Source organism: Microcebus murinus, chromosome 15, assembly GCF_040939455.1.
Source record: "Microcebus murinus isolate Inina chromosome 15, M.murinus_Inina_mat1.0, whole genome shotgun sequence".
Classification (NCBI taxonomy): domain Eukaryota; kingdom Metazoa; phylum Chordata; class Mammalia; order Primates; family Cheirogaleidae; genus Microcebus; species Microcebus murinus.
Genome location: NC_134118.1, coordinates 75,066,516 through 75,082,433, shown reverse-complemented (window position 1 = coordinate 75,082,433; position 15,918 = coordinate 75,066,516). Strand labels below are relative to the sequence as shown.

Here is a 15,918-nt window from a genome sequence, read left to right as displayed (position 1 = left end):
CTTAATAACTGTGTTAACGTATAACTGATAATCAGAAAAACTAAGTTTCAACAAACACTAAACTATAAAAATGGTCATGCTGGAGCTATGGACGGTAGACGCTCTTTGAAAGACAGCAGAACATATTTTGTGGGATTAGGGTTTTCTCTTCAATTGCTCCCAGGTTGTAGCTTTTTTTTCACACTTCTTACTCCCAAGATCGATATTCTGTTCTGCCGGCTGTGGGAGAGTCAAAAGCAAAGCAGGGCCACGGCGAGGGTGAAGGCAGCACGCCAGAGGACTCTGCAGGACCATACCCCCAGCCCGAGCCTTAGCCCAGCCCCGCGACAGGGCACAGGTGAGGGCTGGGGCTCTCAACCTTAACAGTGACATCCCGTGCACGTCCGGAGACTGGTCGTGGCAGACCACGGGGTGTAACAGCTGCCAGCCGTGGAGCAGCAATGGCCATGGGGGACCCGTCCCAGCCCGGTGCGACACACCCACGGGGAAAGGCACGGTTAAAACCGGTTAGACTCCGGCAACCATGGGGAAGTTACATGACTACTTGGCAACAAGTAGTGTGCCCAACAGCGTAAGGGCACAAATACTTATTTCTGACTGACCTCTTAACTAAGCGGATTAAAGTATGGGATGTAAATAATGCAATTTGCACAGCACCACTGCTCTCTGAATAAGCATTCACTCTGAGATGTGCTCAGTGATACAAATCAGGAATCACACTGCTCGTAGCTCGTGTTTCAGATTGGAATGAACGAACTTGAAAAATGAAGCTCAGAAAGTACACCAGCAGAAGTGGAAAAGGCTGGAATACGAAACATAATGCTTCCAGCCCCAGGAAGACTCCAAGCACAATGCACCCGTGCTCCTCAGCAGGAGGGACGGAAGTAACGTTTACTAAGCACCCACGACGCACCAGGTTTGTCCTAGCACTTTAATGCTATTTCATTTCATTTTATTTATTTTTAGAGATGAGGTCTCACTCTGTCACCCAGGCTGGAATGCAGTGGCCTTCAATGCACTGAAGCCATGAACTCCTGGGCTCAAGCAATCCTCCCACCTGGGCCTCCCCGAGTGTTGGGATTCTATTCTCTTTTCCACATGAGGAAACAGGTTCAAAGAAGGGATTTAATTTGCCAATATCACAACCAGCTGCAGAACTGGACCTTGAAAACAGGACTTTCTGACTGCAAAGGCCTTCTCTTTCCACTAATCTCACTACAAAAGATGGGAAATCCAATATTGGGATACATCACATCTGTGAAAGGGTACAAAAAATTAGTGAAGTAATCATCTTTTAGTAGATGAGAAGTTAGTATATGAGATCGTTCAAAATTCCAGTAAAGATATACATGAACAAGATTCCTAGCATACTCCTGGCAAATACAGTGAGCATTAACTTCAAATATCCCCAAAGATACTTAGATAATATGTTAGTCAGCTAAAATGATTTAAAGATGGGTCATAGATCTCTATCACTCTCAGGAAGAAGAAATTGCCCCTTCAAGATACATTCTGCACATATCAGTACCATTCATTCGAGGCCTTTACCATCCAAAAGCTTTCAGAAGAAGAAACCAGTACTAAACGTTCCTATTTAGATGAAACTATAAGTGATTAATTTATTTCCCATCAAAGACAATTTAAAAGGCTTCTAATTAAAAAGCTAAAAATATCACTTCGCTTCAACAAATGTCATATCATTGTAAGATGATTGAACACCATGTCCCCTAGTGGAGACAGAGGGAAGTTTTTGTTCTCCAAACTCTGTGCCCATGTTGTATCCTCACCAAAAATTCAGAAACCTGCTGCCTCCACCCTCCCCCTCTTCTTTTATCAACTTTATCAAGGTGTAACTCATTCATTTAAAGTGTAAACTCTGATGAATTTTTGAAGACACCTACACCCATGAAGTTGGTACCACCATCAAGATACAAAATATTTTCATCGCCTCTAGAAGTTTTCTCATGCCCTTTTGTAGGCCATCCCTCCCAGGCCCAGACAACTACCCATCCACTTTCTGTCTTTACAAACTAGTTTGCATCTTCTAGAATTTTATGAAACTGGAATCACGTCGTATGTACTCTTTTAAATCTGCCTTTTTCGTTCACCGTAATTATTTTGTAATTTATCCATGTATATCAATAGTTGGTTTTTTGTATTGCTAAATAATATTTCATTGTATGGATAGACTATTTTTGCTTATCCATTCTCTTATTAATGAATATGTGGGTTCCATACAATTTTGGCTATTACAAAGAAAGCTGCTATGAGCATTAATGTCCAAACCTTGTGTAAACATGTATTTTTATTTATACTGGGAAAATATCTAGTAGAATGGATGAGTTTTGTGATGTTTGTTCAACTTTTTAAGATACTGCCAAACAGTTTTTCGAAGAGTTTGTAACATCATACATTCCCACCAGCAACGTACGGAAGTTCTAGTTGGTCCAACTGCAATTGGTACTGTCAAGTCTTTCCACGTCAGCCACGCCAATGGGGATCTAGCGCTATTTCACTGTGGTTTCGGTTTGCATCTCCTTCATGGCTACGGCTCCTGAGCATCTTTTCACATACCTGTGGTCATTCATATATCTTTTGTGAAGTGTCTATTCCAATCTTTCAGCCATTTTTAGTTTGGTTGTCTTATTAGTTTTAAGAGTTTGCTATATATTCTGGATGTAAGTCCTTTTATATATTTACAAGTCCTTTTATATAAGTCTTTTATATATTTAATATATATATAGTTTCACTTTGTCTGCCTTTCTTTCTTTCTTTCTTTCTTTCTTTCTTTCTTTCTTTCTTTCTTTCTTTCTTTCTTCTTTCTTTCCTTTTCTTTTCTTTTTTGAGACAGAGTCTTGCTCTGTAACACCAGGTAGAGTGCAGTCACATCATCATAGCTCACTGCAACCTCAGACTCCTGGGCTCAAGGAATCCTCCTGCCTCAACCTCCCAAGTAGCTGAGACTACAAGCATACGCCACCACCCCTGGCTAACATTTATATTTTTCGTAGTGACAGGGTCTCACTTTTGCTCAGGCTGGTCTGGAACTTCTGACCTCAAGTGATCCTCCCACTTCAGCCTCTCAGAGTGCCAGGAATACAGGCATTAGCCATCACGCCCAGAATTCATTTTCTTAATATCTTTCAAAGAGCAAAATTTCTTGATTTTGATAAAATCTAATTTACTTTTTTGTGTGTGTATGGCTTATACATTTTTGTGTCTCATCTAACAAATCTTCACCTACACCAAGATCACGGAATTATTTTCCTATATTTTCTTATGCAAATTTGAGTTTGAGTTTTCATATTTATGTCGCATCTATTTCAAATTAATTTTTGTGTATGGGGTGATGTAGAAGTTAAGGTCATTTTTTTCCATATGGTCAACCAGTTAGTTATTCAAGCCACATTTGCTTAAAGCCTTTCCTTTTCTTCACTGGATTGCCTGTGAACCTTTATCAAAGATCAACTGACCATCCTGGATTCTCTGTTTAGTTCTGTATCTCTGTCATTTCACCAATACCACCGTGTCTTGCCTATTACCGTGGCATTATAGTTAGTCTTGATGTCAGGCAGTATAATCTGTCCAGTTTTGTTTACCTTTTAAAAACTGTTTTGACTAATTGAGATTGTTTAAATTCCTGGTTTTGCCAGAGAGGTGTTGATATCATGCAAAGGAAGTTTAGGGCATTGCCAGAGGGTGTTACAAACATATCATTAAGTGGATCATGGTGTTTTGCTGAACATCAAGACAATCAAGATCCCTTTGGACTGTATTGTGACCAAGGGCGGGAGAGTTGAAATAGCTCTAGGGCATGACCACAAATGTATACTTTTGTCCATAACAAGTGAATGTGAACTGCTTTTCATCTTCCTTTGTGATAGGTACTGGAAGAAGGCATTCTTCATATCAGTAGTGGCACATGAAGTGCCATGGGCTGTATGGATCTAATCTAGTCGAGACACCATTTCTGGTACAGCAGCTGTGGCCAAGAAACCGCTTGGTTAGGTGTACCATAGTTCACCATCACCTACCACAGTCCGTCAGTCCTCTGCAGGGGCAGTCTCATTAATTAAATGGACATATTCTAGGAACCGCCACCCTTGAACCATTAAGTCATTGAGAGTGACAGTAATTTCTGCCATTCCACCAGGATCTATTACTTCTGATCTACTCTCTTGCACAGAAGCTGTCTCAGGGGTTTCCACTTGTCCTTTCCTACCATGATTCTTTATCCATAGGTCAAAGAGCCAGCCTGATGGTTCTGCCAGTTATTAAATATGTCCATGAAGAAAATGCATTCAGAAACTGGGAAAATGACCACCGACTGGGTCCAGGGACACAGGGGACCCAACTGTGACGCAGACTTGGGCCAGTGCTCCACTTATCACTGTTCTCCACGTAGCCCCCATTTCACAGGGGCACCACTGTGGTGTTTTGGGTCCCCTGGCAGCAATGTCAGCTTGACTCTATTCCCCATAATCCTTAAGAGATCTGTTTAGACCCTTTCCCCAGTGTACTGCTACTTGGGCAAATGACCTTAGATTCCTCTGACAAAGGATACGGAATTGCTCTAAGTACATTCGCTGCATTACTGCAGCGGTCTTCATCAAGAGGACACAGCCTCTTTCTTCAACTGATTACCTCTGGTCCGAGAACTGGTCCAAGTCTGGGAATTGAGTGAATGATTATGATTTTCCATTCTGGTAGACAGAATGGTTCCCCCGAAGATGTCCATGCCCCTGATGCCTGGATTCCATGAATGTTACATGACATGGGCAATGGGGTTTTGCAGATATAATCGAGGTTACAGAACTCAAAATATGGAGATGGCCCTGGATTATCCGGGTAGACCCAATCTAATCACATGAACCCTTAAAAGCAATGAACTTTTTCCTAGCTGTAGTCAGAGAGAAGCAGGAAAAGGGGAAGTGAGAGAGACTCAAAAGCACGACAGGGTCTCAACCTTCCACTGCTGGTAGACTCAGCCTGTGTTGCACATGAAAACATGAGAAGAAATGCAGGTGGCCGCCAGGAGCAAAGATTGGATCCCAAATGACACACAGTCATATTTTCATATTTGAAAGATCCTGTGGGTCTACATACTCTACAACCTTGTAACTAAAATTATGGTTCACAAACCAGCACCATCAGCATCACTTGGAAATTTGTTAGAAATACAGCACCTCAGGCCCCAGTCCAGATCTACTAAGTCAGAAGCTGCATTCTAAAAAGATCCATAGATGACTCCTATTAAAGTTCAAAAAGCACTTCTATCACTAGATATTATCAGACATTAATTTTTGCCAATCAAATGTCAATTAACATCTCATTATGGTCTTAATTTGCAAATTCCTAATCATTTTGAACATATGTGCAACATATGTTGACTATGTAGCCCCTCTTCTGTGAAATGCCTGTTTTATATCTTTTTCCCATTTTCCTTTTGGGTTATGCCTGCTGATCTTTATGTACAATGTGAAGTAGAGAACCAATTTACTTCTTAGGGCAATAGTATGATTTCTTAAGTTCCACACAATTCCCTGTGAAAAGCCTGGGGAAATGTTTTGGCAATATATAAGGCATAATTCTTAAACATCCAGCATAGTCTTCACCCTTTATTCCAGATAACAGAAGCATGTAAATTAAATGATCTTCTTTGCACAAACAATTCTCCCTCTAAGTAATTTATAACCTATAATTCTATTTGTAAAAAGCAGTTATAAACCTTCTTGTAAATTGAGAATGAATAAAAATATGAAAACAAGCACAAATTTAAAAACCCTCTATACAAAAATTTTAATACATTGGCTTTAACCTTTTAAAAAAAAAATGCTATACACAGGCTGGGTTATGGGCTCATAAGAGTCACATAACAGCTATAGATGAGTCTTCTTGTTAAGAATTCACTGAAGTTTTTGAACCTCTGAACATAAGGCAATAGCTGATAACTACTTACAGAAACAGAAAGCAAGTAGTATTAAAAAATTAGCTTAGGCCGGGCGCTGTGGCTCACGCCTGTAATCCTAGCTCTTGGGAGGCCGAGGCGGGCGGATTGCTCAAGGTCAGGAGTTCAAAACCAGCCTGAGCAAGAGCGAGACCCCGTCTCTACTATAAATAGAAAGAAATCAATTGGCCAACTGATATATATATAAAAAAAATTAGCCGGGCATGGTGGCACATGCCTGTAGTCCCAGCTACCAGGGAGGCTGAGGCAGAAGGATTGCTGGAGCCCAGGAGTTTGAGGTTGCTGTGAGCTAGGCTGACGCCACGGCACTCACTCTAGCCTGGGCAACAAAGCGAGACTCTGTCTCAAAAAAAAAAAAAAAAAAAAAAATTAGCTTAGCCTAAACAAAGAAGACCGTATCAAAGACAAATTTAAAAGAACATTTAATGAATCAGTAATCTTGATTTAGAATACTGCTTTGACTTATAATATTACTTTGTATTTATTAGTATATCCTATCAGTAGTTCTGCATTGCCTTTCAATAGAATTAAATTTCCTCTTATATAATGTTCAGCTCTAAAAACACTCTAAAAAGATGTATTTTAAAATGTAGCACTTAAACCATTTTGAAAATGATAATAAAAATCAAGATGAATCTAGTGACCATGAAAATGTCACACTATTCCTCACAAAAGAGTTAAATGCAAAATAGATGTTGCCTCGTACTTTACATTCAGTTTGTGTCTTTCTCTCTACTCCCAGGCAAATATTCTGTTTTAAGACTAATGTTATAACCATTTCTTGTAAAGACATTTAATTTATTGTTACTGCATATTTATTATTTGTGATTATTCATAAGGAATTATTTAAAATCTTAGGGTAAGGATCATTATTATATTCACTCGTGCAAAATACTCTTAATTTTTTAAATCTTGCAGTTCTGGCCGGGCGCTGTGGCTCACGCCTGTAATCCTAGCTCTTGGGAGGCCGAGGCGGGCGGATTGCTCAAGGTCAGGAGTTCAAAACCAGCCTGAGCAAGAGCGAGACCCCGTCTCTACTATAAAAATAGAAAGAAATTAATTGGCCAACTGATATATATATAAAAAATTAGCCGGGCATGGTGGCGCATGCCTGTAGTCCCAGCTACCCGGGAGGCTGAGGCAGAAGGATCACTCGAGCCCAGGAGTTTGAGGTTGCTGTGAGCTAGGCTGACGCCACGGCACTCACTCTAGCCTGGGCAACAAAGCGAGACTCTGTCTCAAAAAAAAAAAAAAAAAAAAAAAAAAAAAATCTTGCAGTTCTTATGCAGTAGCTCACTATGCTATTTTGTGAGTTAAAAAACACTCCCTAAGTTGATGAGGTCTATGTAGCTCATTACTGTACCAGATATTAAAACCTTAAGATAAGGGTTAGTCTTCATTACCTATGAGAATTTCTATACTGCTATACTGTACACTTAAAATTTGCACATTGTTTTGTCCAGCTGCTCAATCAAGAGTAATACCACTCAAACAAATCAATTTTAAATTCATGTCTTTATTTATTTGATACTATTTTTTCCAAACTATATAAAAACTGGTCACCCAACCACACGCAAAAGAAAAACATTTATCTTTAGGTTTGCTATCAGTACTGACAACTGATCAATGTCCTCTAGATACTCTCCTTTTGGCAACAGCTCACAAGGTTAACTTCTAGAAAATTCAGCATAAATGATTCATCATAATCAGACAATATAATTATTACCCCTTTTGAGGCAAATATATAAATTCACACCTGTTTATATGACTTGTAAAATACCTACCTATGCACTAAAACTGCTACAGCCTGTAAGGCAACCAAAGATAGACAATACATTTCCTTTAGAAAATACAATTGGACACACACATTGTTCTTTTCAGATATATTCATATGAAGATGGAAATCAACATGTGCAGCATGAGTAGGGTTGATTAGCAAATGCAGGTATGATTATCTAATCAATAGCCAACGTGTGCCCTTGATTCTAACACCCTAATAAATGACCCATCTGTCAGTTACATGGTGAGCTGCAACCCCCCATCCACTATTAGAACGTGCCCCGTGATGTATGGTGACTCTAAAAGAAACACAACAGCATGTGCCACCTCACTGGCTTCTCCAAACCTCCCAAGAGGGATATTTTTCTTAAAATGTTCTTCTTTCAAGTCTTTCGTCATATCTGTGTGAATAAATCCTAGAAGAGAAATGTTTATTTATTTAGTTGAAAGGGGTAGAAACTGAGACATCTGCTGAAATTTAAAAAATGAATTTGTTCCTGAAAATTTAATTTGAAATCATTAATAAATCTTGTTTAGAAAATAGAGTTTTGTTAGCAATCAAGTAACCAAGTCTACATTTTCATTTAACTCAATGAATGTTTATTGAACACTAATTTATCTGACCCCCAATTATGTGGCCTACCTCCTAGCAAAATAAGTGGGTAGATACAAACATGAATAAAGCAAAATTCCATTTCTCAGGTAACCTATGATTTCAGAGGAAACAGTCACTTGTACTCCCAATAATATAAGGAAGTCTGGTGAATGTCCTTATAAAGGCATACACAAAATGCCACAGAGCTTATTAATTTTCACCTGGGTAGGGGTAGAAGAGTGGAGGCAATGTCAGTGGAAGGAAGGCATCACAAAGGTGGTCACATGAACTGATTTGGCAATTCCAACAAAAGTTAGTTGGTTCCATTTGCCATAGCTAAGATAGCTGATGATTAGAAAGGTCAGTATTTTCCATATCCATATAAGAAAAAAGACTTATGGTCATATCCAATTCTGCACATATACACAGAAAATTCAAAATTTAATACAGTATTGATGTATATAATAAAGCTTGCAGAGAACATGTTCCAAAAAAGGTATAACACTGTAAAATATAAAGTACTACATAATATATTAAGCAACGGATTCTAAATGATTACATATTTATATATATCAGGAAGAATGGTAGATTTATTAAGAAAATCCTGTAAAATTAATATGAGACATACAAATACATATTAGTAATAAAATACTTAACCAATATAATCAACATTCTATATAACAATCATTTAGGTTTTAAAAATTAAGGCAAATATTAATCCTTATAAAAAGAACAATAATTAGAAAATAAATTTTTTAAAGTTTAAGGTCACAAAAAATAGGTGCACTAAAAGTTCAACATAACACATGAAGTGAAAATTTAATATGCAATCTCAAAAGCATAGTTTTCAAATTGTGTTATGTTAAAATGAAATCATTTATAACTCAAACTATAAATCAACCTAAATATACTGCCATTTAAAGTGCCAAAAGAAATGTGAACTAAATCCTGGATTAAGAATTAACATTAGGCCACTGGTTTATTATGCAATGCTATATAATTAATTTTTTTTGCCTTAGGTTTTTAGTTATAAAAATCTAAATATTTTCTTCAAAGTCTTATAAAAAATAATCAGATTTTTATATCATGAAGTCTATGAATGACAGTGTTATGGGGGAAAAACTGGAAACAAGTAAAATCAATTGAAAGCAATGAGGAGGTGATAAAATAAGTCATAAAACATGCACACAACAGAATATGCAGCTATTAAAAATTATGGTATAGAAAAATATTTAAGAATCTCATTATCGCCGGGCGCGGTGGCTCACGCCTGTAATCCTAGCTCTCTGGGAGGCCGAGGCGGGTGGATTGCTCAAGGTCAGGAGTTCAAAACCAGCCTGAGCAAGAGCGAGACCCCGTCTCTACTATAAATAGAAAGAAATTAATTGGCCAACTGATATATATATAAAAAATTAGCCGGGCATGGTGGCACATGCCTGTAGTCCCAGCTACTCGGGAGCCTGAGGGCAGAAGGATCGCTCGAGCCCAGGAGTTTGAGGTTGCTGTGAGCTAGGCTGACGCCACGGCACTCACTCTAGCCTGGGCAACAAAGCGAGACTCTGTCTCAAAAAAAAAAAAAAAAAAAAAAAAGAATCTCATTATCTACCGACTGAGCTAGCCAGGCCAGAATATTTAAAATGAATGAAAAAATAACATTTGTATATTTAAAAAGTAGGTTACCAATGATTCCATTATACCACTATTAAAAACAAAAAAAACTAACATATGCTAATGACCGAAAAAATATACTATATATCAAAATATTAAGGTATTACCATGAAATACTTAGAATTACAAGTGATTTTTATTTTCTTCATAATTTTCTGTTCTTTCTGGTCTACAACACACATATATTATTTTTATATTCAGGTAAGTTATTGAAAAAGGACACACAGTGCTAACTTCAGATGGTCTATAATGAGGGCCTGCAATAACAGAACTAATTGTGTATTATTTATGGGTTTCGCTGTGAGATTACATTGTGAAATAATCTCCTCTGCCCTTAAATCTTACCACATCTGTTTTAAAATTCAGCAAGATTTCCTTCATTTCTTTTCATCTTTAAGAACAATGAAGTGGCCAGAGGAAGGCAAGGACAGGAGGAGCAGCAGCTGGCACAGTGAGCCTCTGCACAGTGTTAAGCAAACTATGAATGAAACTTGACTCCAGTGAAGAGGCGCAGGAACCAACAGGCCGTCCAACCATCTTAAGAACACCACCATGGGGCTCTTGACAGCCAAAGGTTTCTATTTTCCTAGGTATCTCAGAGAATATCTTAGGAAGAAAACTGATCTCACATTTGTTATAAAAGTTGAATGAATTAAACTGCAAATGTATTCTTCATGAATAAATACAAAGTTCATGTTATCTTCTCAGAGTTCATGACACAATTATCCTTTACTCTAAAGTAATTTTGAATTCTATTAAGGTTGGTGCAAAAGTAATCATGGTTTCGGATGTGAATTTTAAATTATTATAACTAGGCTCAAACACAACTTTATTAATCAAAATAGGAAATACAATCAAACATATTCTTGACAAGAAATAAGTCTGTTTATTCCTGTAGCAGGAAAATCCATGCTTCGGCATTCTACAAACTCTTGGAAAGCATTTTCCGCATCCTGTGGTTGTGGAAGCATTTTCCCTGCAAAAAGTTGTCGAGATGCTTAAACACATGGTAGTCGGTCGGCGAGAAGTGAGGTGAATGTGGAGGATGAGGCAAAACTTCGTAGCCCAATTTGTTCAATCTTTGAAGTGTTGGTTGTGCGACAGGCAGGCGTTGCCATGGAGAAGAATTGGTCCCTTTCTGTTGACCAATGCCGGATGCAGGCATTGCAGATTTCAGTGCATGTCGTCAATCTGCTGAGATTTCTCAGATGGAATGGTTTTCCCAGGATTCAGAAAGCTGTAGCCGATCAGGTCAGCAGCAGACCACCAAACAGTGACCATGACGTTTTCTTGGTGCAAGTTTGGCTTTGGGAAGTGCTTTGGAATGTCTTCTCAGTCCAACCACTGAGCTGATCATCGCTGGCTGGTTGTTATAAAAGATCTACTTTTCAGTGCCCAGTTTGTCGTTGTTGCATACAGTAAGAGAAGACAACACCTCAAAATAACGATTTTTTTTTTCGGTCAGCTCATGAAGCACCCACTTATCGAGCTTTTTCACCTTTCCAATTTGCTTCAATTGCCAAACGACCGTAGAATGGTTGACCATAGAATGGTCAACGTTGAAGTCTTGGGAAACTTCTCGGGTAATTGTAAGAGGATCAGCTTCAATGACTGCTCTCAATTGGTCATTGTCAACTTCCCATGGCCGGCCACTGCACTCTTCACCTTCAAGGCTCTCGTCTCCTTTGCAAAACTTCTTGAACCACCACTGCACCATAATTCGTTAGCAGTTCCTGGGCCAAGTGCGTTGTTGATGTTGCAAGTTGTCCCCACTGCTTTACGACCCATTTTGAACTCGAATAAGAAAATCGCCCACATTTGCTTTTTGTCTAACATCATTTCCATAGTCTAAAATAAACACCAAATAAACAGCAAATAATAAGTCATTAGCAAAAAAACATAGTGAAAAATGTGCATTAAAATGAAATGACATAACCAAATTTATTTAAGAATGTATTCCAATATCAAATGGCAAATTTTAACAATGCTAAATCACAGTTACTTTTGCACCAACCTAATAGCAAAATTAGCATAGAATGCTACCCACTAAATCTGAGAAGAAAAATCAATGATGTGTTTTAATCGGAAAAACAAAAACATGGGCCCACAGTGGCTCATACCTGTAATCCTAGCACTTTGGGAGTTCGAGACCAGCAAGAACAAGATCCTGTCTCTACCAAACACAGAAAAATTAGCCAGGTGTGGTAACTCGCACCTGTAATCCCAGCTACTCAGGAGGCTGAGGCAGGAGGATTGCTTGAGCCCAGGAGTCTGAGGTTGCTGTGAGCAATGATGATGCCACCGCACACTAGCCTGGGCAACAAAGCAAGACCCTATTTCAAAAAAATAAAAAGACAACAAGAACAAAATGAACTGCAGTAGTAGTTCTTAGTTTGTAAAAAAGACCTTGTGACTATGGATCAGCAAATTCCAAGCTCAGCTTCCAACTGGCTTTGGTGGCCTTTTCTCAAAGGTAGTATTTGTGGTTAAAAAACCCACTGGATTAGGACACATTAAACTAGATTCTGTTCCCTGCTCTGCTAATACTATTAATGCTATGACCTGAGGGAAGTCACGTAGCATTTACAACTGTAAGGCTGTTTCTGTATCATAAAATCAAACAGACTGAAAATGACAGATCTCTTGAGGTTTTCTTTAGCTCCACAACACTGATTTAAAGATGAAAAGTATGCCTCATTAAGTAGTCTTCATGACTTCCTAACTTTACTTGAAATTTAGTAAAGTAAACTCCCCTAAAAGGACCCTCAGTTCTTACGTTGCCAGGTATATGGAGGTTAGAGTAGTACCAATCACAGAAGCAATGATGCGATTCTGGGTTTTCATCCATACTGTCCTGAATGGAACCGATCTGCCCTATTCTGGGGGATGTCAGTTCTGATGTGTCTGCCCTCTTGGAGACAAAGAGTAAGACCTAATGAGCTGTGAGAGACCACTTAACGGTGCTTTTTCACCTTAAAAAACAAAAAAAACAAAAAACAGATCTAGAACAAGGCATGAGGTACGAGAAGGCAAACCTTGGATAGGCAGGGAGACTGAGGCAGTGAGACATGTTCAAGAACAATCCCAGTGAGACAGAAAGGTGACCTCTGCCACATACAATAGATGTGAGCTGGGAGGACAGACTGTGGTCCTACAAAAACAACCAAGCAAGCCAGATATATGGAACAGATAAAGGCTAATATCTTGAAGATTTTAATAAAGTCCTGTTAACCATTATAGCCTGGATTCAGCTCTGCTATGGTCTAAGTTCAAGTGAAGCCAAGACTAGTGAAAAAGAGAGTGGATACAATGCAAAATTCTACTTCAAAAAATAAAAAAAAATAAAAAAAAAAAGAAAAAGAGAGTGGAACACTCTGAATCCAGCAATGATTTAAAAAAAGTCCAGAACTGGGATCATGATGATCACTCACCTCATATGAAGTCTCCCACCACTGCTCAAGCGTGGAAGGTAAGGGTGTGATTTCATTGGGGCAAGTTTGCCACCTCTCCCCAGACCTATGAATGGATACTTGGAATGACAACCACCATGGGACAGCTGCCAGCCATCACTGCACTCTGCACGAAACTACCGTGGGTGTTAGAGACTGAGCTGAAAGGAAGAAATGAATTAACCAATACTGGCTTTTCCTCTTTGATTATGACATTTCCTATGGAAGACAAGACCATGTCCAAAGAGCCTTCTTACCATCATTATCTGCAGCTCTTTGTATTTTAAAACAAATTTAGGTTTACAGGACTGGTGCGGTGGCTCACACCTATAATCCCAGCACTTTGGGAAGCCAAGGCGGGAGGATTGCTTGAGGTTAGCAGTTCATGACCAAATTGAGCAACATAGCAAGACCCCATCTCTACAAAAAATGAAATCCAGCCAGGGGTAATGGTACACGCCTATAGTCCCAGCTACTCGGGAGGCTGAGGCAGGAGGATCACTTGAGCCCAGGAGGTCGAGGATGCGCTGAGCTATGATGACACCACTGCTCTCCAGCTAATGTAACAGAGCGAGACTCTGTGTCAAATTTAAAAAATTAGGTTTACAGAAAAATTGAGCAGAAAAATACAGACAGTTCCCATATACTCACTTACTTCCCATACTGCCTCTCCCAATTTCCTACTATTATTAATGTCTTACCTTAATGTGGTACATTTGTCAGGCAAACGTGATAACCACTACACTACAGAAACTAATGTGGTGCATTTGTTATAACTGATGAACCAATATTAATACATTATCAAGTAAAGTCCACAGCTTACATTAGGGTTCACTCTTTTGACTGTACAAATGCAAAGTCATGTATCCACCAGTATAGTACCAAACAGAATAGTTTTACTGCCCTAACCATCTATCTGTAGCTTTTCAAAAATTCACATAAGTCTGTCCCCAGTTTATCAGAAATTAAATTAAAAATGTGAAGCTAGTCTCTAATGATAAATTACTCTGGGCTCTGTCGAATTTCAATGTCATTTTATGCTAAAAGTCATGAACCATGTGATTCTCATTTATATTTAATAAGCATATTAACAACCCAGGGGACTACATATAAACAGCCTTCTGGGTTCCATTCCATACCACAGACCTGAGGTCCTCACACATCTTACACACTCACGTTTCCGCCTACACTCATTTTCAGCGTGCTCTCTCTCCTTGGCCCCAAAGAACCATCTCTCGTATCATTCATTCACTCTATTTTTAAAGTTCTGGAAATTTGGCTCTACTCCTCGTTTTACTAGGTATATATATTTACAATGCCTTTCAAACCCTGGGCTATAAAAATTATAAACTACAAGTAGGTGCCACTGTCCAACAAATGATGTTACTGTGTCACTTGTTGGACAGAGGTTTCCAACTGGCTACCAAGTTATCACTCCTTAAGTCAATAATAGATAACTGAAATGACACGCACTCGACCAACTTAGAACAAGGGTACTTCTATTTTAGTTCTGTGTACATGAAGACACACCCAGTACACTTTTTTAAAATATTAATGCTTTAGGAACAGAGATACTCTTGCTCATAAAAGCAAGTGCATGGCTCTTGTTCAGTGACAGTTTATATCTGATGAACTCTAAAGAAAATATATTTCTTTTATCCATTTCTGAATATCTATGTAGTATAAATACATAGCAGCATCTCATTTCTGTATTAGTAGGTCACTATTTTAGTTTTAACATTTTTATACATGGCAGAGACTTTATATTTGAATAAGATACCCAGGGTTTAGACTATCACCAGTACAAACAACTGCAGGATGTGACACGAATGAATACATCTACTAGCTCAGATTTCCATTCTCTAGTATATGTTTCTAGGACCTAGAAAAAACAAAAATAGCCCTAGACACTTTTCTAAGGGATAAGAAACAAGGTTCTTACCAAAACTAGACCAAAAATGAACCAGAACATATTGTTATGTCTTAATATTAATTTGTAGAGGGAAGCAGTGGAGAAATCAACTCCATGCCAAATAGCACAAAAGAGTACCTAGACTAATATCTGCCAAGCTTAAGCAAGCATTTGTCAATAAGATTTTCTCCAAGTATTAGTAAACATAAAAGCTCTTCAACTTAAAAAAAAGTACCAAAACATTTAAAGTACCCTATAGAAATAAATGCAATCCTTCACTATTTGTCAAAATTAAAAATGCATATACCCTTGCAGCCATGGCAGTTCCATTCCCAAGATTACACTCATATACTTACAAATGTGCAAAATAAATTACATAAAAGTATTATCACTGCATCATTAATTGTAAGAGAAAACGATCAGAAACAACCTACATGCCCATCAAGAGGCAATAGGTTAAATAAGTTCAGTATACCCTTAAAACAGACATTATTTTATGTTTTAGTTCAGCCATTAAAAGTGCACCAGTCACAAAACACCAAGTATT

The 15,918-nt window shown here is 38.4% G+C and overlaps 1 protein-coding gene across 12 annotated transcripts in view; it reads right to left on the bottom strand.

Annotated features, from left to right (window-relative positions):
- The window catches only part of CBR4 (carbonyl reductase 4), a 95,505-nt gene that overhangs the window by 67,125 nt on the left and 12,462 nt on the right, over window positions 1-15,918 (bottom strand). Inside the window, exons 5-6 of one of the 12 annotated variants that reach the window (XM_076010741.1) lie at window positions 8,046-8,163; window positions 7,465-7,996 (exon numbers count right to left, since the gene is read on the bottom strand). The exons of 6 other annotated variants lie outside the window; for them this stretch is intronic. In XM_076010741.1, coding sequence (XP_075866856.1) covers window positions 7,981-7,996; window positions 8,046-8,163 — 134 coding nt within the window. In that variant the 3' untranslated portion in view covers window positions 7,465-7,980. 5 more of the 12 variants (XR_012923282.1, XM_012770618.3, XM_076010744.1 and 2 more) reach the window with 5 other exon arrangements.